This window comes from Geospiza fortis, unplaced genomic scaffold (assembly GCF_000277835.1).
Source record: "Geospiza fortis unplaced genomic scaffold, GeoFor_1.0 scaffold403, whole genome shotgun sequence".
NCBI lineage: Eukaryota > Metazoa > Chordata > Aves > Passeriformes > Thraupidae > Geospiza > Geospiza fortis.
Window position 1 is genome coordinate 1,207,099 of NW_005054336.1, and position 27,016 is coordinate 1,234,114.

At 38.0% G+C, this 27,016-nt stretch overlaps 1 protein-coding gene across 1 annotated transcript in view; it reads left to right on the top strand.

The window, feature by feature from the left end:
- Positions 1–27,016, top strand: part of HS2ST1 (heparan sulfate 2-O-sulfotransferase 1) — a 71,400-nt gene that overhangs the window by 33,139 nt on the left and 11,245 nt on the right. The window contains exons 2-3 of the mRNA XM_031057859.1: positions 20,496–20,734; positions 26,869–26,954. Of these exons, the coding sequence (XP_030913719.1) occupies positions 20,496–20,734; positions 26,869–26,954 (325 nt within the window). The remainder of the gene's footprint in view (positions 1–20,495; positions 20,735–26,868; positions 26,955–27,016) is intronic.

The following is a 27,016-nucleotide window of genomic DNA, read 5'->3' on the forward strand; positions in this document are numbered from 1 at the left end:
TTTGTATGTCTATTGTCATTCTCAAAGGACACTGGTGACTAAACAGGTTTTGATAAGTATTGTACTTAATGCAATAATGGAATTGAATTATCTGCCCTGAGTAGATAATTCATTGCTATCTTGACCCTCTGCTGTATGCAAGATTCAAACCTAAGACAGCTTTTAATACAGCTACCTCAGTGTCAAGTGCCCAGAGAGGTAATTTAAGGCATGTTAGACAACTGCATTAGTATCAGAGTAGGGCATAAGGTGATGCTGCAGCAAAATAAATCCTATCTAGGTATTTGACAAAACATTCTGGTGAAGAAGTAGAAAATAAAATGTATATGTTCTGATGTGCAACGGAGGTCTTTCTTCTGAGAAACAAACTTAAATAAGATTTCAGGACACCCTTCTTGAAATATCAGCTGCTCTTTTGTGTCAGTCAGGGCTACAGAGAACCGTGATGCGGATACTATGATTGAGGTCTGAGTCAAGGATTTATGCAGTCTGGCTTTAAATTCTGGCTGGGAGCTGTGTGTGTACATGCATGAACAAATGGCTTCTTTTTTCTATGCTTCCTTGTTTACAAAATGGAAAAATCATTTTTCCAGTCTCAAGAGTGTTTTGGAGTTTAAATCCATAAATTCTGGAGGGATACAGGTCTCATGGTAGATGTGGTCATTGTGGTCATTCCAGAAACTTCAAAGATACAAGAAAGCACCACCATGGACTTTAAACAATCTAGCTGGTCACATTACAATTACTACATTAAGGATCAGTGTATACTAGTTAGAGACTTTTCAGAAATAGTTCCTTCTTTTTCTTTCCTTTTAAAAATCTTTCATGCTTCCTTTTAGGGGTGCTCCAGCTTAGAATCCAAAAGCTATAGGTAAATGCAATGACCCTTTCCTGGTACCAGCAATGTTACTCTTTTTCACTAGTTCTATGAAAAAGTCTTTGTTCAATAGTACAAACACTCTCCTTGCTAGGAGTCCAGGCTTTAAGAACAATATTCATTTAGTAAATAGTTGCACTAATTTCTCAGTTTGGTAAGTAAAGTGTGGTGTAATTCACAGAAGTGAAAGAGAAGAAACAAGACCAGATTCTAGAGCATTTAAAACAGCTTTCTTGCAACATTCCAGCCCTTTGTGGTACTCCAAAAGGGGAAAAAAGAATCAATGTAGACTTGGAAAGATGTTTTTAGTAACACAGTTGGGTGCCACAATATAGGAAAGATGTTGTTAGAAAGAGGCCAGAGGAAGGCTATGAAGATGGTGAAAGGCTCATCAAGCCTTTTGAGCTATCAGAAACTCAGATTTGTTTTGCAGAGAGTAAAGATCTAACCAAGTACATTCCCTCTGATTAGTCCCCCAGTTGTGGAGTCTGGGAGGGTAGCTGGAGGAAGGAGGGAAGGAAGTATCTGAGAGGTAGCTGGAGGAAGGAGCAGGGAAGGAATCACTGCTTTATGTTGGCCAAACATGAAAACTTAGTGCCATCCTCATGGAGCTGCTTTAAAAAGTATTAATGTAGATTCCTTTGATGTGGTAAATGGCTCCTCTGATCACATCTATGAAGATTTTTACAAGAACCAACTTCAAACAAGAACCTGTACTTATTTTTCTGTTACTTTGAAATACCTGTTCTGCAACTGGCATTCTTTTCTTTTAATGTTCATTTAAAGCTATGAAAAAACACATTATCTATTTAATCTTTATAAGCATATTCACTAATTTTGATTTCTGTTTCCAGTGCAGAGTAAACATGGGACTAAACTCTAGCAGTAGTAGTTTTACTGCTTATTGTGTAAAAATGTAAATATGCAGGAGTTTTTATGAGAATGTTTTACAAACTTTTGACTAAGTTAATAGTCTTAGTAGGGAACAGCTAAAAAGTTCTATCTTACCAAATATGCTGTTTCACAAAATATAAATCAGGCTATCACTAGTCATGAAACTTTATGTAGCAGTGTATTAAAGTTACACATGTAAAAACACTCAAAATGTGAGTGCTCCCATCATTTCATCCAGCATTAAGCTTCAGGTCTATGTGTATTTATTGTCATAGAAATTTGTGTTAATGTAGTGCCTGACTCCTAATTATTAATTTGCAAAAGAAGTGGACTGACAGTTTCTCAGCATATTGTGTTTGCATCTTAATGAACATTTTCTGCTTGGTCATGATCAAAATGGAATACATTTACATAATGTTAATCAAATACTTGTTCTTAACATTTGGAAAAGGGCAGGTCTTAAATTTAATTTTTACTGTGTGCATGTCTAACACAAATTTAACAACTAGTTTAAACTACAAGCTGCTGTCATGGTGAAAACTGATATTAACTATCCCTACTACAAATTCTATATTAAATGTTCTTTTACAATGTTTTATAGGTTGATATTTTATAACTCATTCCTATTGCTAGCTCTCTAGACATAAATCTTATCTGAACTTTCCCTAATCTTTCTCAACTTTTTTAATTTAGAGGATCACTTTCCATTTTTAGCTGTTCATGGAGTCATAATTCTATTCTGCTGGTTTGGTACCACTTTTTCTTTGGAACCAAAAAGTAACAGGTGGTTATAAAGATCATTGAAGATTTTTGACTTGCATCCTAAAGGAAGCAGGTTTTTTTGTTTGTTTTGTTTTGTTTCCTCTCTCCATTGTTAAAACATTGACTAGAAACCTAGTCAGCTTAAAGCTGTAGAGAAACAGAGAAATATATATAGAGGTAGAAATAGTTATTTTTAGACAAGGTGATGCCAGATCTCATTTGTTTGCTGCCTCTGTTCCTTGTAATGGTACTTTGTAAAAAAATTTATGGAAGGAGGCATAAGAAAATAATTTGTGACACTCTGAATTAAAAAGAAAATGTCAGTCATGGCCAATCTCTATGGGCTATGTGATTTTGGTGGGGTTTTTTTGCGGTGGGTTTGTTTTTTTCTGTTTTGGTTGGGTTTTTTCTCTTCATATTCCAAGAGTGTCATGTATTTCTTGGTTTTATTAATTGACTGCCCAATAGTTAGCATTCCCCTTTCTGGAATCAGGAGCAGATCTTGTGGTAAGAGAAATGTGTATTGGCTCCCATGGATTGTTTTGGCCAAAAAATTCTGTGGCAGAGCACAGGAAAGTAGAATGGAAAAGTGAGAAAGATGAGACTATAGGAAAATGAAGTAAGACTAAAAAAAGCCCCCAAAGGATCATTTTCCTGCTTCTGTGACAGTGTCTTTTATCCCTTTGCACTGGCCGTGCCCGTAACGGTACTGCTGGGCCTGCTGTGAAATTCAGTGCCATTCCTGTGGGCTCAGTTAATGCAGTACTCAGTTAACTATCTCCCAGTTCAATTGTCATAAAATTCATATGCAGACTGTGTGAAGCAATTCTGTCCCTGGACTTGGTTCACACAGGTAGAAACCAGTTTTCTGAGATAAGCCATCTGTTATTAGTGTTAAAACACAGACCATTGGATTCCACCCTTTATTGTTCAGTAACCTTGCAAATTCATTTTCTTTTGGATAAATAGTATGTCTGTGTGTACAGCCTGTAGGACAACAGCAGGGGAAAAAAGGAATTGATACCAGTAACAGCAAAACAATGATAACTTGCTTTCTCTTTGTAATATTCATCTATATATAGTGACTTTATTCCTGTGAATTGTTTGATTAAAGCACATGAATTTACTAAGAGAATTTTTCTTTCAACTGCCTTTATGCAAAACAAATAGTGATCTGACTTGTACCATCCTAGCCTTTTCTTCTCGATGACTATGACATTTCCACGGCATCAGAGAATTTAGACAAAATGCCTTTCTCCCAGAATCTCTAGCACATCTTTCCAGATGAAGCAAAAATCGTAAGAGGATCAAACTGAGAATCAGTCTTTGTCCCTAGGAGGTGAAATTTGCTATATTTCAATATGGCTTTGAAAATATGCATCAGTCCTTGGTTTCCTTCAGTTCTTTGCTGTGTCTCTGTTGAAAACTCTGCCACCTGTTCATGGTTTACCATGCTGGCTTAAGCCACTGATGGAGATGGGTTTGTGACAGGAGGCTAAGATGGGAGCTAGGGCTCAGGAGGAGCAGACACATGGCCCATTCCTCATTCCTGTTAAGATGGTACTTCTCAGGCTCTGCTGTGTGCCTACTTGAGCTCTTCTGTACAGTAACCGAGAGGCCAAAGGAGTGGACACATTGCACTGGCATCTGGAATTTTAGGAAAGCTAAACAAAAGCAGGAGACATCTGTTATGACCTCTACCATAAATACTTTGAAGGAAGCACTCTGGTGGTAAAGCTCAAGTTTAATGGCCAGCTTCATATAGATTATTACTGGGTTTGATTTTACAGAGAGTTTTACTGGTGTACAAAGCGTACATATTAGCTGAAGTTATATAATGAGAATGTGATGGTGTGCTTTGTTTTGAGAAGGAACAGCAATGTTTTAATTGTCCAGATTCTTTCTGAAAGGACATGAATTCACTATTGGGAACCTTTGCATTCATTTCATTCAGTGCTGGGAAGAGCATTGCAAGCTGATTTACAACAGTTGTTCCAAAATACATATTGACAGTGGGCTGTCCTTGTGAGAGACAGAAGAGTGATTATTTTCACTTTGAAATCAGAATCCTAGTGTCTTGAACATGTTCTTTCAAGTATACATGAGCATATTTAATTTTTTTTACTGACAAATTTTTTCCGCTCTAAGTTCTGATTTTGGTGCTGTAAGATATTCTGCTGGGTCTCTGCACTTCAAGGATGGAGAAATTGATCCCTTAGTGTAAGTTTCATTTGCATAAGTATGCTATATCTCTGTTGCATAATTATAGACCACCACTACGAGCAGCAGATTATTACATGTCTGAAACTTGAAAAAATATTTTAATTTGACATTTTTGTATTTTTTGTCAGTCAAGGGTTGGTTTCATTTTACAGAATAGTTGAATAGGGAAATGATGATTGAAGTAGAAGCTGTTTCAAGCACCTAGTCTGTATATTAGTCATCTGCATGTTGGTATATTAATGTTTTATTTTGTAAAGGAGTTTTTCATTCTCTTTTTTATTTTTTCTGTAGCAAAATATAGGTATAAAAATGCATATGACTAACTTGGATTGAGAGATAAATCTCTAAAAATACATCATGGAGCACAAAGCAAACACAACTGAAACAAACCCAAATAGTTTCATTTGCCACAGCATAACGATTATCTAGACTTTGACATATATAAGAGAGCTTAAGAAGAAATACTTCCAAGTGATTTCTGTTTGTCTAGTGTTTGCAGCTTCTTCAGGGTGAAAGTGAGGTTTTTTCAGGAAGTGTATATGGATTACCAGAGGTAAATACCTTGTGAAACATTGTTGTGGTTCTAGAGAGCAATGAGGTGATGAGGCTGGAGTTTCTGGCGCTGTTTAATTCCGTACCACCGCCCTGTGGTGTCTGTAGGAGGCAGCTGGAAGCGGAAAGGTCAGGCTCGCGGGAGGGCTGTGCCAGCGTTGGGTCAGCCTGGTGGACCAAGCCCCTCTCCACAACTGGTGCCTCCTTCTCCTGCTCCTCTGAGCTGCAGGTTTGTGGTTTGGTGCTGAAAGGCAGTGCTGGTGAGCCCCAGCTGTGGCTCCCAGAAAGGGAAGAGAGAGGCTGGCATGGAGCCCAGCAGAGCCGTGTGAGGCCTGAGCTACAGCTGCTGGAGCCGCAGCTGGAACACCGAATGTTCTAGTCCTGCTCCACAAAGTTAGGCCTGGGAGAGGCCTCAGCTGACTTGTTCAGAGCCCTGTCAGGTCCCAACAGATTCTGCCATGTCCCTGTTTTCCCGCTGGTCTGGGGCTGGGGGAAGCTAAGCCTTTCTTTTCCCATGTACCACAGGGCCAGTCACCATCTTGGCTCTGGGAAACCACACTGTGTGCTGTCTTCAGGAAGCGTTTTTGGTAGCTCTGTGGTGAATCCCCTTTTGGGGTAAAACACTCTTTTGTATGCTTTTATTAATATTGTTGTGGTTATTGTGATTTTTCAGTAAATTGTGATTGCATCTTATTATCTCTCACGGTGTTTCCTCCACTATCAGAAGGAGGCAGGGGCTAGGGGATGACTTGAAGGGGTTTAATTTTCCTGCTGGGTTTTAAAGCCAAATAAACTTTAACAAAGTTGAGGTAGCAAATTTTGGCTAAGGGATAGAATTTGTGTAATGCAAATTAGGAAAAAATCCTAACTGAAATAAAAAAAAAATTTTGTTAATTTTCTATAGGTGTGATTGACCTGGGGGAGCTGTCTTTCAACTGCAATTGGCTTAATCTGGAGACTGTTTCTGCATGAATTGATAAATGTGGATTTTCTTAGATCAGAATAATAGTGTTTCTATTCCTAAGTATTTAGTTTTATCCCTGTTACTTTATTTGTAGCTGTTAATGGAAACTAGGCAACAGCAGCTTGTATGCGGGCATCTTAACATTTGGGTGTGTTTAAGACAGAGGAGTAGGAGCTTCAGAGGGTTTAGGAAGTACTGGGGAGATTTGACCCTGGAAACTGAACAGCTGCAGGCTTGGTGCTTAAAATGACACCAGTGAGAGGCGACAAGGTGTGTTTGAGAAGACACTGATAGCTGTGAACAGAACGCAAGTAGGGCCATCATAGCTGGAAACTACAACTGTGAACTTCATTACAAAGTACTTGGCATAATCATGTACTGATCAGCAGTTTTTGTGTTGATGGCAGGGAGTTACTTTGGTGGTTTTTTTTTAATTTGGGAATTGTTTTAGGGTGTATTACAATTGAGTACTAGGTCTTTTTTCCTCTACAAGAAGTGCTCTGTTTTCCCAGTGGCAGAGCTTTGAGAAGAAAGAAATTGGATGATATATTCTTCCCCTTTAGTTGACAGGTCTGCAATCAAAAAACTTGTTTGCTGTTATTTGTGGCTGCCAGCACAAATACCAAGTGTAATGGAAGATCCTCTGGTTCCTCACTTGGATGTATTGCTGCATCCTAGTAAACCTTCTCTGAGTAGACCAGCGGCTCTCTATTCTTGGTTCCTATTCAGTCTCTAATAAATGGACAAAGAAATACCTTGAGTAATTTTGTAATAATAGGTATGTTCTGTAGAGCAGAAGTTTGTGCTTGGAGGGAGTTTAAGGGAAGCTGAAGTGATGTCCCCAGTGTTCTCAGCCTGTTCACAAGCCTTTTGTATGTCATGCTATATTACCTCTGAGCTGGAAGATACTAAAACAAAATCCATTAGAACAGGACCTAACATTATCTCAACTGCCTTACATATAAAAAGATAGATGAAGACTATCGTTCTTCAGCTAGAGAAAGGCACATGTCAATTCCCCTCAAGTTCCTGCGGCTTTATAAACAAATATCTGTGTTTATTTTTGATAAAGCAGCCATAGAAAAAAGGCTGAGGCAGTAGATTGCATAAGCCTAATGGTTGGAAGATGTGATCCTCAGGCTGCTCACTGGTTTCTGGCCTCAGAGTGTTCCCATTCAAGTCTATTAAAAGCTACCTAAAAAAACTTTTAAAAGCTCTTGAAACTGCTGGATTTGTTTGTTTGTTTGGAAGAAGAACTACTTCTTTACCTCCAGTACATCTGGTTAACCATCAAGAGTGCTTGGTGTTCTTTCATTGTAGTATACAGGGGTATATTTTTCTACTCCTTAAGATGGTTTCCCACCTTCTTTTAGTGTGTGGGTTTGGTTTTTTTTTGTTTGTTTGTTTGTTTTTTGTTTTGTTTGTGTTTTTTTTGGTGGCTATTTTTATTTTAACTTCACTTGCTAGAACTGTGGTTATGTCTTAATGGTGGTATTCAGTAAACCTTCAGACTCCTTCTCTTCAGTTTGGGTTAACAGACAAGTTCTTAATCAGCTGCATAATGTAAAATAAAAGGAGAACATTGTTAATTATGAATGACTAGGCTTATTAGCTGTGTCCAGACAAATATTGCAGAATTCTGTTGCCCTTCCCAAGGGTAAGTTTGAGATAGCTGTGAGCTGCCAGGTTTACTTTGTGTAGACTATTCCCAGCTCTCAGTAAATAATAACACAGACTTTTTGAACTTTTATGCAACTGTTGAATGTGAATTTATATACATATAAGAAATTCTGGATTCAGTGTTGGCTCTTTAGTGGAATGTGGAATAACACAACATATTCTAATTGATAGTCAACTTACACATTATTTTTTCTTTCCAATTAGTTTCCTTCCTCCCCACATTTAATGCAGTTTGACCTCATGAATTCACCACATGAAATGGGGAATTAGGTATGTTGTGTTGGTTGTGCCTGAAGCCCTAACTGTTGTTAGCCTGGAGTAATTAATAGTAAGGCCCTCCATTGAAATCCTCTTGGAGGTCATCAGTGATCTTGAAGGTTGGTTTGTCTCTCAGACTATTGAAACAGAAGGAAGTCTGTTTCCTTTGCTTGTATTGTGTTTGTGCAGAAAGAAAATGAAATTGAAGAAGCTGAATGTGTAGAATAATAATATGACAAGCTTTCATTGGTAAATCCATGAAGAAAATAGCAAACTCAGTCTATGTGCAGACTAAAAATTTACGCCACTATTGACTTATATGCTGAAGGAAACATCCATGTGGTACTTAATGTATTCTGATGTTTTGTGAAACAATATTTTGGAGATTTTTTAGTTTACAGGCAGCTGAAGTTATCAATTTTATCAGTTGTGAAATACAGCTCCCATGACCCAGATGACAGCTGTACCTTATCTCCCATAGTCCCCGTTCCTCATGGGTGGCATGTTCAGCAACTGATGATCTCTGTATTGTGTTTGAATAGTATTAATATTTACTTTTCTTTTTAAATCCTGGCAGTGAAGCAGAAGGTTCTGATTAAGTGTAATCCAAAACAATACTGTATTTCAAGGTAGTCATATTGGTTGCAACAGCTGATATTACTTTGCCCTTAAATGAAGGGAGCAGTTTATTTTCATAGTAGTTTGGTGTTACATACATTAATCTTTGCAACTTGAGTTTCTTTCATATCTGAATGATATAAACAATGTGTTTGCTAATCTAGCCAAGACAGTTCATTACAGCTTATAATGGGAAAGTTTAATACATTTTTGGCCTGTGATACAATAATCAGTTCTGACAAACCTGTGAAGCTCTGTAGTGCTTCAATGGCTTCCGCTGATTTTCAGCCAGAAGTAAGAATTCAAACCTGAGAAGTCTTAATTTTTAACTGTAACTGAAATGTGTGCTCTTTTGTGGGTAGTTTATTGGTTTTGATCCTATATTGTGTGCCTAAGGATAAAAACATAGGCATAAATAAGATTATCTGATTTGTAAGAAACATGAAAAGATATGGATTAAAATAGGTTGCTGTTTCATAGGCATTACATGGATGCCTCTGGTTTTTTCAGTGTTTTGATGTTGGCTAATGGAAAATGTTAAGCATATTTCCTTCTTTTCTTTTTATATAAGTTTCTGACAGGAAATCTGTAGCTAAATATCAGTTTATGATTTCCATCTGTTCATGTATAATAGTGTCTTATAATGCAGTCCAGATTGCTGCCCAATGGAAATGTCCTATAGCAGGAGATAGGCTTTCAAGTGATTGTTGTACATACTAATTATTTTTGTAAATTAGTACTTCATATAATTTTGAAGACACAGAACTCATTTTAAAGACAGCTTTCTTGATGCAAAAATTTCCACTAATTAGCAAAGATTGTGCCTCATCTTTCTAGTGACAGTATTTTTTAAAAGAAAGGTTTGCATAGTTGTACTACTATGGTAAAATAAGAAAATAAAATACATCCTTAGATTCAGGTAGGCAACAGAAAGAGGAAAATTGCTTAAATGTTTTTTAGTTGCAAATCTCTTTGGTCTCTGCAGTGTGTTTCTCAGCTAGTGACAACTAGATTAGGGAGCATTTATTGTAACAGACACGATTTTAATTCTGAGAACTCAGGTAGTTTAGACTAATTAATAAAACTGTTAAAACTCTAGCTTTTGAAAGATGCATGTCAGCATATGTTTTATAGTGAAGATTTCCACCTTCTCAGCTGGGAGGAAGGACTTGGTAATGGGACCCACATGTTCCTGTATGGTGAGAAAACAAGACAGCGAGTAAAAAAAACCTTACGTGTGTTATTCATGCTCTTCATCACATCGGTCTTGATTTTTGCACAGCTGACTGTAAGTCATTGCAGGGGAGTTGGACTACCTTTCAAGGCCCCTTCCAACCCAAATTATTTTGTGATAAATGGTGAATTGTTGTTGCTTTTAAACTTTGCAATCAAGTTACCTTAAAATATCTGTACTGCCTGAGAGTTTCCTGCTTTCACATGTAGTGATAATCTGAATAATAAAGTTAACATGACGAATCATTTTCATATTTTCAGTTTAGGACTAATTTAAGGACAGCTGTATTGTGTGTTAAATGAGCCAGGATGCCATCTGTGACTTCCAAATTGGGCTGGAAGTTCTGAGAGGCAGAATGGTGCTCAGCTTAGTGAGGTTTACCTTTGTAATAGCCTAAATAATTATTATCAAGAGCTCTCACTTCTTGCAAAAAGTGTGTTTCATGTCCATGGTGAATTTCCTTTCATCAAGACAGTTTGCTGCAGTTGTTTTAGTGGCGCGAATGTGAATTTCTATGGGTTTTTGCAGCTCAGTTGTTATCAATTCAGAGCTGTTTTCAATGGGTAAGCTGATTTCGTATGGTTTGCCTCCTGTGGCTGTGTGCTTTGCACAGGGTGACCCTTCACAGAGAGCTGGGGGTATTCCATCTCAAGTTCAGAAGCTGGAACCAGTCACGTTTGTAGTCATGAGGGAGTGGATCTCTATCATTTTGGAAAATGAAAGCTATAGGTTTCAACTGCTTTTTTGATGAATATACTGGGTGAGTTTGTATCTGGGCTGAAAGCAGGGATTGTTCTCAATGCTTGTCTGCACGGCAGATGTGCAGAGACAGCCAGTCTGGGTCCCGGCTCGGCCCACGCTGTGTCAGTGACGGCGCGGTCCCAGCGCAGCCCCCGCTGCTGGCAGGAGATTCTGCTGGTTCTGATGCACGGTCAGCTTCCCTCCTCAGGAGGAGCAGTGAGAAACTCCTCTGCTTCCAAGGTGTTGAGAGGCAGGATTTAAAACAAAACCTCACAATACCTAAACCGACTCTTTTTTCCCCCTCTGAGCAGCTGGAAGGCGCAAAAGCAGAACAGAGCTGTGGCAGCTCTGCTTTTTCATTCAACGGGAAATGTATTTTGAAATAAAACTTTGTACAATTGTGAATACAGTTTTTAGAAGTCAGTATATTACGGAAATTGTACCTCAGAGAAGAACAGGTAAAAATAGTTAATGGTGCTTACAAAATTTCTGAAGTTCCAGATACTTCTTAAGTACCACGTGTAAAGTCAAGTGAAATTTCTACTACTTGTTGTAGTTGCAGTCTTGTGGCATTGACTACTGAGAGGGGCTTTCTCTATGGCCTCTGAAATAAACTCTTTAAAATCTGATATAGTTTTGCTGACAAAATCACTATACATATGTGCTGCGGTTCACCCTGGATCTTGCCTAAGAGTTCTCAGTTGGGCATAAGCTAGTAGTGTACAGAGATGTGAAGTCCTGATCTACAACAATTTCGATACAGAATTTCCCTTTGATGAAAAGTGACCCATTTTCTCATTGATAGTGTGATGTATGAAACATAGTGAGAATTTTTACCCTGAGTCAATTTTAACCCTGCATATTGATGTCAGCCCAAGATATCCTTGCCTTCCTGAGAAGAAGATAAGTTGGTATGAACTAGGTGTCAGAAGAGGTGTGAAAATATTTTGAGGTGGCTGTTTGGAAACTAAGAGAAGTTACTTTAATCTAGGAATGTAGAAGTAATAAGACTTCAGAAATTATTTTAATATGCACAAGGGAGGTTAGTGTTTACAACTTACATACAGCTATAGTGTTTCTGCCTTTTTAAACTGTGAATTGGAACAGAAGATAAAAATGATGAAGTAGATATAGAACAGTAACTGAGGAGTTGAAGGATGAGAGTGTGCACATTTTCAGTGTTCGCTCATCATGGAGCTTCCTTTGTCCCACGTCATACTGTGGAGGACTATTGCCTCTTGACTTTCCCTCCGTCTTTTCTACCCAAACTTGTGTATGAATTGTTCCTACCACAATATGTTGTCTTCTGAGCACTGTTGTTACATGGTTCCCTCTTTAACCACTGCAATTAAATTTGCTGAGTATCATGAGTCAAAGTTCAATGTATTTTATTTCCATTTATTTATTTTTAAAGTTTATTTGATTTTATTCCTTATCTAACAGTGTTGCCAGAGTCTGTATCATTACAAAGAAGTCCTTTTCAAGTTTGCCTCTGCTCACTCAGTTTGAAGAGCGAGTTCACTATTTAACATGTATCTGGAAGCTGATGTGTCATCAGAATTCACCAGTGGTATTCTTTGCTTTGAAGTATGTCAGATAAATAATGCATTTCTTATAAAAAACTGTATCAATCAGTGTATCCTCCCACAGAAGTTTATAGTAGTGCTTTTGTAGGCCCTGCCCCTAGTAATGGGTTGGATTAAAATAGCTTTCTGATTTAAAATTCTAAAGTAGTGACTTCCTTTTCATATAGCAGAAGGGAAGACTTCTGTGTTTTTTCATACATGCTTTATTAGAATTACCAACAAATATTAATATACATCCTTACATGGTTGCAGCTTGTTAACATAAAAATGAACTTTTGAACCTTACTATTCATATATGTAAAAGTAGTAATTGAGGCTTATGGAATTTGAGGATGGAGACTTAATGCAACAGCAAGGGAAATTTAAATAGTATATACAGAAACCATTGATGGTCACTGGAGACTTAAACCAAAAGCACCTCAGGAGAATTTGGGTTCATGAATGGCGATGTGAAGAACAGAGAGGAAATGTTTTAGATTAATTTGGTGGTTTTCATACTGGCATAGAAAGAAGTGTTATGACTGTACAGCTTCTCTGGGGAAAACTGAGTTCAGACCAGTACCTGCACCTCTGGTGAGGGCACAGACTTCTCAAAGTCACAGCATCTTTGGGAGCTCAGGAGTGACGTTTCCACAAACCATTTCTTTAAAATAGAGTTTTAGCATTGCTATTCATAGCTGTGCTGACTGTGTAATATTTCTTTAAAATCAAATTAAAACATCATCAGTCCTCGGTTTTGACAGTTCAAAACACTTCCGCTCTCAATGGCAGCAAAAGGATTATTGCCTTCTAGAGCTCTGCAGGTTTCAGCCTTATTAGAAATGGGTTAATGCTAGATTTTAGCCTATTGACTATTGTTGGAAGCAGATTACTTTGCTTGTATAAAATAAAATCTGACCACTGAAAGTCTTAATGTCTGCAAAAGATAATCTGACCAAATATGTGGGTGTTCCTAGTGTTTGCTTTGGTGTGGTTTGGTTTTTTCTCAAGACCAGTCAACTCTGCATACTGTGCATTCTGACTGCTAACAAATCAGTATGTAAAGCTAAATACACTTTCCCATCATAAAATGAGTATTTTAATGAATTTGAAATACCGAAAGATAATCTTGATTCCTCTTTTTCGCTGGACTTACTGAGGGAATTCTTTTTGTCTTTTATTTCAGTGGCATTGCCTTACCCAGCGTAACATTTGGCAGTTCTGACTTTTAGTAAGTTCAGTGATGGTATGTCTTCTGATAATGAATAATTGTGCTGTATTGTGGTTAGGAAGCATGGGTAGAGATTGATAAATACAAATCTGCTGTATCCCTCACTATGTGGGACCAAAATACTGAGCAGGGGGCTGGAATTGTTTTTAGATTTTTGTACCAGCTACCTGAGATGCAGTTGAAGGAATGGTTTGCCCTTTTCTTCTGGACAAATTTTCATCAAATAGTCCTTCTTGTTCAAAAAAAAAGATGTGGGAGAAGATCAGAATATTTCTCATGCATGTAGGAAAAGAATTCCTTTTAATTAAAAAAGCTTAATCTAATCTAAATCAGGATTAACACCAAGAGGCTTTCAATGAGCCAGCTGGCTCTCCTGCCAGAGAAGGTTTTTTGTACAAAACCACCTTACTGTACACATCACTAGCCTGGACTATTTCTGTTTTTACCAAGCACAAGGAGCTCCATATCACACTGACATGAAATGAGGTCAAGCTCTTGCTTGTATAATTGCGATTTTACCAATCAATGTCTGCTACAAAGAGATTTATAGTTGTGATGTTGATATGCAGGTATTTGAAATATGATTGCCACTGTTTCTTAGCATGGAGATGATTCTGGAAGGTTTGCATGAGCTGCTAGTTGTGTCACAAATATTCTATATGCATGGTTTCAAACTGATATTGCGGATTTCATGTGGGCTTCTCATGAGAGTCCAGCTGAACCTCAGGGTACACCAGAGGGGTACATGTTGAGAGGAGTTTGGAATGGTCCCTCTGTGGGCTCCTTGGGTGCAGAGGGCCTCTGCTCCTTTCAATCCTCTGAGAGTCAAAGGGGAAGGGCTCCCCTTCCAGCAGGTGATTATTTTATTCATAAAGGAACCAAGTTGATACTGCCTGTATTTCTATTCCCAGTTCTGCTGAGAATAGCTTGGACTTAAGTGTGAGGAGGGGAAGGATACAGCAAAAAGAGTTTTCCAGAGATAATTAAAACATTTTAATTTCGTGTTTGTTGTAATTCTAGCATTTAATTAAAAATAGGGGGGCTTTTGTACTTTCATTTACTTAAAATGGCTTTGATGTTCCTGAAATGTAATTTTTAAGTGGTCTGTATGTTGTTAGAGCTTATCTTTATTCATGCTTATCTTTTTGATCTTGCAGATGAGGTCTTTAGGCTGCAAACCTCAGACTGGAAAAAAAGATAAAGCAGTATTTTTAATCTATGTTGATATTTTAGCTACATGAGGTAGAAAATATCTTGATTAACAATTTGAGGGAAAAATAAAACTTACTTCTGTTTTCTGTACAAAACAGCCAGGGTATAGAATTAAACTGAAGTTCTTAAATTAAGCTAAGACCAAGATAAATAGTTTCTATAAAGAAAACAAAAACTATAATCAAGAGCTTATCTAATCAGTATTTTTAAAATGTAATTGAAATTAATTCTGTAATGACTTAACAACTGTGGGGCTCGTGCAGCACGCAGGCTCATTTCTGTTTTTTAAAACTTCTTTCAAAACTTCTGTTTTACACAAGCACCAATAACAACATTAAGGTTAGAAATCGTGTTTATCGCTGTAAATGCTTACTCTATACATAGCCAGTGTCAATTTAGCAAATATCACGCTCTATCTGTTGGTGCTACACAGAGTTCTTGTAGGGTTATTCTTGGTACTCTGACTTCCTCAGATTCCTAGTAAAATGTTTTGCTCTTCTACCTTAACCACGTCAGCTGCCGTTCTGATCAGAAGGCAGTGCTGTTTGCTGTCTTCCTTTTTTTGGCTGTTAGACCAGATGGCAATAGCTTGTTTTCCAGATTAGGTTAGTTTAGCCAAGATGTGTGAAGACAAGCAGGGGTATAAGTGCAATATGTTGCAAATAACAGTATGTCTTAGCAATTAGTTTTATTAAACCTGATGGCACTTACTAGAATACAGCATTGTCCTTACATATGGGCCTTTCAATGGTTTTAACAGATAGTTTAGTGATTCTTTTTGCTTTTTTGCTAGTCAATACCCTTTTTAAAAAGTAAGTGATTGTATGGCTGCAGAAAGCTTGTGTAATAATATAAGTAACAAATATATATAGATAAGCACCAGTCTCCAGGCTGCCTTACTAAATAGAGTCAGACACTCTATATTGGTCTTGCTTTTTTTCACTATTTGAATTGGATTTTTCTTGAAGGAGTGACATGCATATTTGTATAGTGGAATGCTTGTGACAACTGCATGCGTGTAGAAAACAGTTCCATTAACTTCTCTTGCTGATACTGGAGACCTGCATTAAGATATTAAAGCACTATAAATAAAGCAAACAAAAAATCCCTGGTTTGCAAGTTATTTTTCTTTGGTCTTATCATAGTCACAGTGCTTCGTAACAGATTACTGACAGTTTGGGCATTCTGAAAAGTCACAAACCTTTTCCTTGTGTGCTTACATCCTTCTCTTTACAGCTATCTGTTTACTTGTCCCAAGGAAACAAGAAATTGCAAGTGAGTGGGAGAAAACAAAAATGAGTGGTGACTCTTGCGTTTGTTCTCATGCTAATTCATCAACTTGAAGTCAACACTTGGGTCAAGCAAAACAGTTCAATCTGAAGTTGGAAAGCTTATGGAGCTGCTTGACATACTTATTTTTAAATATACTACATCATGGTGCCTAAACATTTTGCTTCCCTAGATCTTTGTCTAACTTTATAGTTAGCATTATGTCAGTATTCAGGAGTCATGGAAGTGGTGCTGTAGTTAGAGCTGAAGATGTGTTTTAAGTATACACCTTCTGTTTTAAAGCATTTACAAACTTCTGAAATTTTCATATTTGATGGAATTAAGTCTTTTGTTTTATTCTGTTTTATTGGATGCTGTTTTATCAAAGTATTTGCTATAAGTAAATATATTATTTCTGGGAATAACCGTGCTTGTTGGGATACCTAAACTTTGTGTGTATGATGGGTGTGGAAAATTATTCCAAACATCAACTTCTCTACAGATTTATGATTCTGTTTTAAGCTGTTGTTCAGTTTTCATTCTTGGTCAGAGGAGAATGGAGTCCATAGTGAGTAGGTTTGCAGTCCTGCTTGGGTTCAGTGTTTAGGCCAATCATGCATTTAACAAAGCTTTTGGGCAGGGAGACAGCTTGAGAGCTGCTTGCCTAATTGGCCTGGGAGCAAGGTGGAAAGCAAGCTGACACACCAAGTCAGACTCTAAATGTGTCTTTCATCAAGAGTGGTAAGTGCTAAGTTAGAGGGTAAAGAAGAATTTCTGATTTTGATAGATTTCTTTGTTCAAAAATCCCAGGAGGTTCTTACGCTTCTGTGAAAAATGTGAGGAATTTGAAATGTTTGCTTTTGTTAATCTTTAAGTTGTTAGAATCCATGACACACTATTTTCTTTGGGAAGATTTTGTATGCAGTTATGCAGTTAATTCCTGGATTTGAAGTCAATGCTAATAAGCTTGTTTTACCTAAGACATTTATCTGTTTGAATGTGCAAGGAATGTAGACTAATAACTGCTTACAATCCCAGTCATTTGTTTCTGTAATTATTTAAATACTGTTCATTTGGGTGATTTGTTTCTGTAATTATGTAAATATGGTTCAGCTAGGTTTTCAAATATTTTTAGAAGTATGTATGGGTCCACTGCATTTTCACAGGTGATTTTATTAGTTGGGATCCTTGGCCTGTCCATTTCTCTCCAAGTATTTCTTGTTAGTAACTTTTGAGCTTGTTGAGAAACTGCTTTGACTTGAAAGGGCAGTAACCTTGAAGTGATGGCATACAGATGAAATGTTGCTATTAGTGCTTCTGCTGAAGGAGAAGGCATAACTTGCCCATTATATGTTATTTTCTGGTAGCATGTGACTGGCAAACCAATTTGTTGCCAGCCATGATATTTTGTGGTTTATTGCTACAAGAGAATGGCTCAAGAAGTGTAAGTCATGCCAAGAGGCTGAGTTACAGAAATAGGATGAAGGCAGATTTAGAAGAACATGTAGACAAATGGGTGAGAAAACTTGTTCTACTGTTTACAAAGCAGCTACTTCAGCCAACCAAGGATTTTCTGCAAGTGATTCACCTGCTGGTAAATAATCAATTCAGCAACTGTTATTACACTGATCATACTGGTACTGTCTGTGTGCAAACTGTCCTTGCAGTTGATGAAAGTTTGTGTGCAGGACAGCTGCAGATGACATAACATAGTTTATCCCAAGGGTATAGCAATTATATTGTGTATTACAATTGGGGAAATTCAACAAGCAATAATAAAAGTGTGAGACTTCATGCCTTAAAATTTCATGCCTTAAAATTATCCTATGTTTTAGTAATTTAGAGTGTATGATCTTAACCCTGTTTAAGCATTTGGCTCTTAATAATTTTGCATAAGTATTTTTCCTACAACACAAAGTTTAAATAGAATGCAGTGAAAGCAATGAGACTTTGGGACATTTTGTCCACTGAATCTCTGAGAGGAAAGAAATCACCCATCCTGATTTTTAGAATTTTTAAAAATTGTTTCCAGTGAAACCAGTTGAACCTTTTGCAGGCAGGTTTTTGTAATCAAAGTTATATATTTGCAGGGCTGTCATCTAAGGAGATGTTTTGGTAAACAAGATATACTTAGTAAATACACCTCCCTATCTTCTGCATGTCAAATGTCTTTAAAGCATTGCATTTTCAACCATATTTCTAAACACATAAGTATTGTTAATTTTTCAGCCATTATTGGGCTTCTACTTTCAAGATTATTTAAATTTTATAGAAGAACAAATGAAGTAGTTAATCAAATGCCCATTAACTCCTCAAATTCTCTAACTTCTGATTACATGGGTATCCCAAAGAGTGTTCTCAGTTGCATCTTGCCATTACTGAACCTCTTCCCTTCTCCAAATAAATTAACTAACCTTATAAATAGAAAAAATTGCATCATGCATCATTTGAAGAGTTTAAACTGACTTTTCAGTAAGTAGCAGAAGGGCTTCCTGACTTCACAGGAAAAACTGCCAACAGTTTGTGATTGAGAAAAAATGTGCACTTTTACAAAATTTGCAATTTTCATTACTGCATTACTCGTAGACTAGAATGAAATAGGCCCTCAGGATGGCTGACCAGGTTAGACACTTCCAGGTGCTTCCTCTTGCACTTAGCAGTTTATACCCTTCATTTCAGATTTTGTTTTTTAACTATTGCAATTATTTCAAAAAGGTGATTTCAGTGCTTCGTCTTAAAATCAGTTTTTGTTTCAGCTTGAAATTTAAAGCCTCCTTTTTTTCATAATGGGACTGTCTGTATCCATCAGGCTTGTGAAGGTTCTGCTCCTTACCCGAGTTCTTGCTTTCGCTCTTGCACGGGAAGCTGAAGGTGGTTGGATGCAATGGCCTTTCTGCTAATTGCATCCAATCATGCAGCTTTTATATCTTATGCATGGTCTTTAAAGTGCCCTTATCACACTAATTCTTGAATCATCAAGGTTTAAAATACCTCATTAGTGAATGCGTCTCATAAATCCTCTTGCAAATCATGTCTCTTTCTCACAAATGTTTCACTCTTCCATGTAAGTGTTAATCAGCCCTGGGGTTCTGTGCAGCTATGATTAAATCTGGCTTAGATCTACTACTCTGGTGTAGAAAATACCAACCAAATGTGTTTCATTTCAGCCTCTCTAGGTGGTATTCACTATCCCTGTAGCCTTGGGCAGCCACATGGTTAACTGTGTTCCCTACCAATGCTTCCTCTAATCTGTTACTGGCAGGAAGGGGAGAGTTGCCAGCCCCATTCTCTGTAGCCATCTTCAGAGAGATGAAACCTGAGTCTGCCGCCTCATCTCTTTCCAAAATAGGACGTTTGCCAGCATTGATGGGAGAGGTAGCAAATGAGAAAGGAAGGAGCAAAAACTGTGACTGATGTAGTGGGGAGCAACAGATGTCATGTGGAAAATTGAGATACACTCAATAAGCATTTCCTACAAACATTTTCCTACTGATGTAACTTAGTTATGGGGTGTGAGATATGAGCATATGAGAGAGTGAGTGAGTTTAAGCTTTGAAGCATTTCAGACAGATGGAATTTTGTGGTTTAAGACAATTTACGTGGAATTACAGGGTAGGCTATTCACAGCTTGATGATTCTGCTTTAGAAGTGATTTTATGTTATAATTAAGGAGATTTAAGGAAAGAGAATAGAAGAAACTGCCTAAAGAATCAAGGGAAGTAAAGGTCAAGAGCTGCTGCTGCTGTTAAAAGTGTGTCATCTATGAAGAGCTATAACCTGTAAAAGAAAATAATACAGAGAATTACAGGTTACTCTTGTGATATCAACTTCAGCTTACACTGTTGATAAATGCAGATTTCTTTGAATACATTATTAAAGGCAGTATCACCATACAGGAGTGAGAAAGTGTTTTGACATCTGTATTACAAATTGTACTAAAGTACATACTTATTTGGAACAGAAAAAAACCTGCATCTGTTACCTGTTTTGTAAGCGCCTCTTGCTTCTATTCTTGTCAAACTTCAAATTAATAAAATCATCTTCCATTATAATTTTTCACTAGGGGTATTGTAGAAATCATGTGGGATGTTTCAGGGATGTCACCATTTTCATAGTGCATTATAGACTTTCCTTTAGAGATGGTGACTCTAAAGACAATGACATCAGTGTGAGTCACAGAGTATGGTCTGTGTTCCCTAAGCATATTGTTTTCTAGGCTTTGTGTTCTGTGTTGGACTGTCTTTCCTTCATTTTTATTGATGAAGTTTTGTTCAGATATGTCAGAAATACATACTACAGCTAGTGTTTCCTTTATTGCTCAGGAGTTACTGCTTTTCACCAGGTTGTGTTCTAAGGTTTGAACTTCAGAATTGGTGAGACTTACATTGAAATTTTCTATTTTTCTTCCTTAACAGAAAGGGCTATTGCAAGGCATGAAGTCAGAGAAATAGAGCAACGTCACACAGTCGATGGTCCACGACAAGATGTGACCCTGGATGAGGAAGATGATGTGGTTATTATTTACAACAGAGTACCCAAGACTGCCAGCACATCCTTCACAAATATTGCCTATGATCTCTGTGCGAAGAACAAATACCATGTTCTACATATCAATACAACCAAAAATAACCCTGTTATGTCTCTGCAAGATCAGGTAAGCTGCTGAATTTGGGATGTCTTTATGAAACCAGGGAAGAGCACAGGAGAAAAATTTTGCTCTTGTAAACTTGGGTGATCTGATGTATTTAACATCTTCGTCACATGTTTCAATATAAATGAAATCTAATATTTTCATATTTTCTTTGTGGAGAATATTATTTCTTAACAGGTTGAGGTTTTTGCTTGGCTACTGGAGGTGGTGTCTGTTTATTGGACAAAAACAAAGCTAAAAAGGGACACGACTGGGGTAGAAATGACCTTTGTTGTTATAACTGTTTTGGCTGTGTAATACAACTTGTCTGTCATCTCCATCTGCAGTGAATGCAGTCTTAGGCAATTTGCTCTCTGAGTAGTGCAGGCACTGTGCCATGCTGTCAGGGCTAGACTTGTGTCTTTAGTACTGGGGCTGGTCAGGTCTCACAGGTGATAAAAAGCATACAGAAAAGTGCTTGTAAATAGCTTGCTCTGCAAAGGACGGGTCACTTAGCATGCATTAAAATCCTCACTAAAATCACTGTAGTACCAGACTAGAAATGACCATGGCTACTGTATTTTAAAAAGAATATTTTAAAAAGATGATGAGGGTTCAGTGCGGTGTTTTTTGTTAGGCTGGGGTGAGGAAGTAGGTTTATTGGTTTATTTTCATTAGTATTTCCTTGGCTGTCATGACTGCACTTGCAGAGAATCCAGGTTAGAGATCTGAAACATCACTGTCATCATCCCTGCCTGTAGAACAAATGTTTCAGAGCTCTCTGCTGCCGGTTGTATGCTGATCACTTAAGTTGATATGCAGCAGAGGCAGGAGCTGCTCTGCATTGCAGCATGTCAGCACTGAGCCTTCCAGCTCCTCTAAGTGCATGTCTGCAGGCTGAAGCAGCTCAGCACAGCTGGACTGGGGCAGGGGAAGCAGATGCTAAAGGCCCTCCACTTCCAGTTCTGTGTGTGGGAGAAAGGTTGAGGTAGGGATCTCTGTGCAGAAGAAATAATGGACTTGGGTGATACTGGAATCTGTTTTGTGATAGTGGAGTTGTGTTACTGTGGAGTATTTCCTCCTGTAAAATTGTTTCCTACATATGAAGGTGGTACTGTCCTACAGATTACTGTGCCTGGTAGTCATCACTATAGTCCGGTCTGCTGCATAGAACAAGTACTAAAGACCGGTGCACTAAGAGCTGGGTGATTTTTCAAAGTATTTAATAAGCCTATTAATTATTAATTAAAAATCATACTCACGTCAGGTATACATAGTACTGCACTTCCCATCAAATTCTGTTTCTGGCAAGGTGTCTCTTGAAATGGAGATCTGTCCTAGAGGATAGGAGAGCTAGTCATTGAATAGGTATAAATTAAACACAGGCTACCTTAAATTTCTACTTCTGTTTGAACTTCATTCAAATAAAATTTGTTCTTTGCTGGCTTAGTTTTATAAAATAGAAACTCTTCATCTTCCCTCTAATAATAATCTATTGAAGTATGAACATCTGTCTGTGCTGAGCATGTCCACAATACTGTCAGTCCTACCTTCATTTGATACTATGCTCTTGTCCAAGGTGGTAAATGATGTACTTTAATTAGACACTTGATACTGTTTTTTGGCCATGAACTGGGAGATGCTGACAGTGAAGAACTACATATATTGCATAGCGTTTAAAGATGCAGAAATGATTATTCGCCTTCAATGCATGGAGATAACACCTTGCCATTGCAAGTCATAGCGCATAATGCAAGAGATGGCAGGGGTGCTGAGAGCTAGCTGGTGATGTTTAGTCTTTGTGGGCTTGGACTAGCCCTGCATATTCATATGGCACCTCCACCAGTATAGCTTATTTGGGTGCATTAGGTGTATATGTGCCAGTAGTAAAATACATAAACATATCATAGAGACAAAATTGTTCTATTAGTGATATTGTTGGTTAAAGCAAATCTCCCTAGGTAAGGTGAAGATTGCTTGGGGCCTGGCAGAAATTTGTAAAGTCGTGAGTGTTCTTTTGTGCAGTTTTTCTGCCGTACTTTTTCCAAACTACTGTAATTCTGTAACAGATTCTAAGTTCTCAGCCCATATGTGAAACCTTTACTTCTTGAATGCAGTATGAAACAAATGATATTTAAAATCCACTCCAAATATAGCCTGTATCTGATTTGAGATAATCCAATAAGAGTTCCTAACACCCATTTTAGTTTCAGGTGTAACTTGTCCCAGCAATCCTCCTTTGTTTTGCAGCACGTCTGGCAGCAGGATCCTGGGAGCTGCCCCTCTTTCCCCAGGCTGGGCCTTTTCTTTGCAGCAAGCTGGGTGCTGTGTTGCTCATGTTGCATTTCTGACCTGTGTGCTTTTCTTAATTAAGTCAGAGTAGTTGTTTGGTTGAGTTTTACTGCTGCTTGTATGTTTCAGTAGAGACGCTTTGTCCATACAAGAATGCCTGTGTTACAGGTATCAGGATGGCATACCAGTCACACAAACTTTATTGCTTTTGGTACATGGTGAAGTTGTCATTGAAAGCACTTAAATTACTGTTCTGCATTACAGCATGTATTCTTGTTATGTTATTTAAAAAGTGGGTGTGAGAATATTCTCTATACTGTTACGAATGCTACAATTATCCAGTGTTTCAGTCCCTCAGCTTGCTGGTTTCTGTTTCTTGGGTTTTTTTCTCCTTCAGTTTCTCTCTCAATTTTTCTCTAAAGAGCACCATGAAAATATATTATCTTGCTTCCAAGTGCATTCTGAAACAGTTGGTCTCTCAAAGGACAGCACAGTCATAATGGCTTTAGTGGTACTTATTTTGTCTGCTAGTACAGATTTCAGTGGCTGTCAGAAGTGGAACAAGTGAAAAGCCTGCAAGCAACTCTGCTAGAATTGGAAGTATTGTCATGTGCTTGTGGACATTTAAGAATTTTTCTTTTGGAGTTAGATGGTCTACTGAGTACAAGTGCTGCATGTGTGCCAATTGTACTTTTCCTTCTGAGAAAGAACTTTAACTGCAAGGCAGGTATCCTGGCTGTACTGTGGCTGAACTGGTGAACTCAATCTTTTCACCATCTCACAAAATTGATTCTCAGCTGTCCTTGCCTTGAGCTTGCTTGTGGTTGTTCATGGCACGCAGCCAAAGGTGTGCTGCTTGCCTGTTCCAGCATTCCAGACCTCTGGTTCAGAGCTAGCTCAGACACGCTCACACACACTCTTTCACACTAGCGCACACACACGCACGCGCGCACACACACACACACACACACACACACACACACACACACTCTTGCACACTAGCACACACACACTTGCACACTCAGGCACTCTCACAATGAGACACAAGCACAGTCACATGCACGCACCATCAGATACACTCAGACACACAATCACACACACACTCTTGCACACGTGTGCACACGCGCGTGTGTGTGCATGTGTGTGTGACTGTGAGTGTATCTGGGTGTGCATGAGTTCATGTGAGAGTGTGCAGTCAGACTCTAGAGAAGAGGCACTGATGGCTGCAGTTACTGAACAGAGATCAGAACTTAGCACATCACTTTCATTTGCACACATGGCTTTTTCTCAGACCAGGTATGCTGGTTGGGTTTTTCCTTCTTTTGGCTCAGTGGGACTTGTTTTAAATTCCTACTGTCCTAGAAACTGAATGTGTTTAACTTACCTGTCAGGACATCTTATGCCCCTGGAGTACCTTTGATCGGGCTTTTTAATTCAGTGAACCTCAGCTGATTTCCCACTTACTGAAGGCTGTGAAGCAACTTTGTAGCTGATTATATAAAAGCACCCTGAAACAGCTTCACAGGAATTCCATTCACATCTATCTGAACTTTTAAAGTCACCTCAAATTTTATTCAGTTGGGCTCTGATGGAGAAGCTTGCTCTGTCTCTTGAAAGCTACAGTATCTGCTAAGCCCTGAAAAGTAAAATTGGTCATATTTAACAGTGTGAAGCAGTGAGCAATATTCATCTCTGACCTAAAATGTGTCAATCCAGACTCATTAGGCTGTCTGTGACCTGGAACAATTCTGGCTTTTGGAATGCTGCAAATTGTGAGAGAAAAAAAAATAATCTCTTGTCTGCAGGCTAGTTATAGGTGTTAAAAACTATAGTTCTCAGGGGCTCAGCATGTTGCAGGTCCATCTTAAGACAGATGTAAATGTCACAGGTGTGACATTTTATAACAGGTGTGTTATAAAACCTTCCAAGCCTTCTCTTAGCTTGGCTGGTGTTAGAAGCTTGAAACATCTACATTTTGATGCCAGATGGCTGGCATGGGGATCTAAAACAAAAAACTTAGGATTTTGTACTTAACATTACCTTGTGTCTAGTCCAAGTCTATTAGAAACAGAAATCTAGATGATATAAGATTTCAAAAAGCTCATTCATGGAAATATAAATGTACACTAATATGTGAGGTGCACTGCACAGCCTAAATAGCATAACTGGTTTACAAGGAGAGTTGTATCAACCAGCCATGACATTTGGAGTAAGTGGGTGAGGGAAGGAAAGGTGAATGATATTTTGTATTTAGGAAATATCTTTGCCAGGTAAAAAAGTATTTATAGCTGAGGCTCTCCACTGAAAATATCTTGTCATTGATTTTGGAAAGATAGAGTGAATGGAATTGTGGTTTAATTCAGTTTATTTACCTGTAAAGGTAAAGGTAGTTCAGCGGGATTCAACGTCCCATATTAACAGTTTGTGCTATGGACAAAACCAGACAGAAAGCCAATGCAGTTTATAAAACACCATTTTGTAACGTTGTGCAGTGCTTTTCAGCTAGATTTGCCACCATTTTAATGTGCAATATATGCTTTAAATTTTGTAATGCCACTGACTGTGAAACTTGTACACTAAAAAAATTCATGTTGCCTGTTATTAAAAATGAGTATGCATTTCTGTTATCTGAGAATCCATGAGCCAGTGTTTATAAAGAAATAAGGTTACCAACCTCTTAAATCATGGAGCATGAGTTTTGCACAATTGAAGAAACAGCAGCAGGCCAGTCTCACCTCTTAAAATCTTCAACTGGTAAGTTATAATAAGTAGTAAATATTATGCTTCAGGACACTCTCAATACACTTGACCTTTCAGAATGTTAGTGTGTTGTCTTGAGTTCTCAAACTTTCCTTTTTTGTCTCTCTTGTCTCACCTTAGAATCTTTGTGGTTATCTGTTTCTCTGTATAACAGAAAAGATATTGCAGATGTGTAGAGAACATTATCTTTTAGTTCACAGCCTCAGAAATGGCATATCTTTGTCAGACAGCTCAGGCAGTACAAATTTATCATCCTCTCTTTATTATCCAATTCACTAGTTTTGGAATAACTTTCAGTTACACGCTTTGATGTTAAAATATTCTGTTCATCTAGTAAAGCCAAGCTCTGTCAGGATTTGCATGTCCCACTTAATTTGATCACGCTCTCTGGTTTGGGGCATGTGTCTTATTTTGTTCTTTGAAATGTAAAGCTATTCCTGTTTTTGTGAAGTTTGCCAATAAGCGCTCTATCAGCCTTCATTCAAGGGCTACTTCATGCTTTAGCATGAAAGTTTCACTACAATGTTAGGCTTAAGATGACTATTCAAAATAGCAAACTATAGATCTGATTTACATTGCATGCATTTATAACATTTCTGGATTATTTGGGCATTGCATTTTGGGATGGAGGAGTAAATGAACCATCTGATTTGTTTCTTATATCCCAATAAAATAGGTCTAAGAACATGCTGTAAATCTGGTACACTTTTATTTGAGGGACTGAATATCAGATCAGACAATTCCATAAAATATGTACTTGCATTTCTACTGAAAGAATTCCTCATTCCTTTCCAGTTACAAATAAAATGGACTGACAAAAATATAAATGTTTGTTTTAGTGATGTTTTTGTGATAGGTTTCCTTGGACTCTCCTTCTGATTGCTGTATTCTATTTTTGTTAGTTTCTGATCATTAAATTCTGATGACCTAAAATCAGTCATCTGTATGCTGCAGGAAAGTCTATTTTATGGGGCACAATTTTTTTTTATAATACTCAAAATAGATTTTTTAATCTAATGCATTATAAGATTAAAAGCCAGGAAAGGCCGTGTATGGGTAAATGTAATGAGGCATACAGAAACGCTTTTTGTTGGTCGCTTTCCCAGGTGCGGTTTGTGAAGAACGTGACCTCGTGGAAGGAGATGAAGCCGGGATTTTACCACGGCCACGTCTCGTACCTGGACTTCGCCAAGTACGTTCCCATGGGCTCGGCCGGGCTGCCGCGCCCCCCAGCGCTCCGGCTGGGAACTGCAG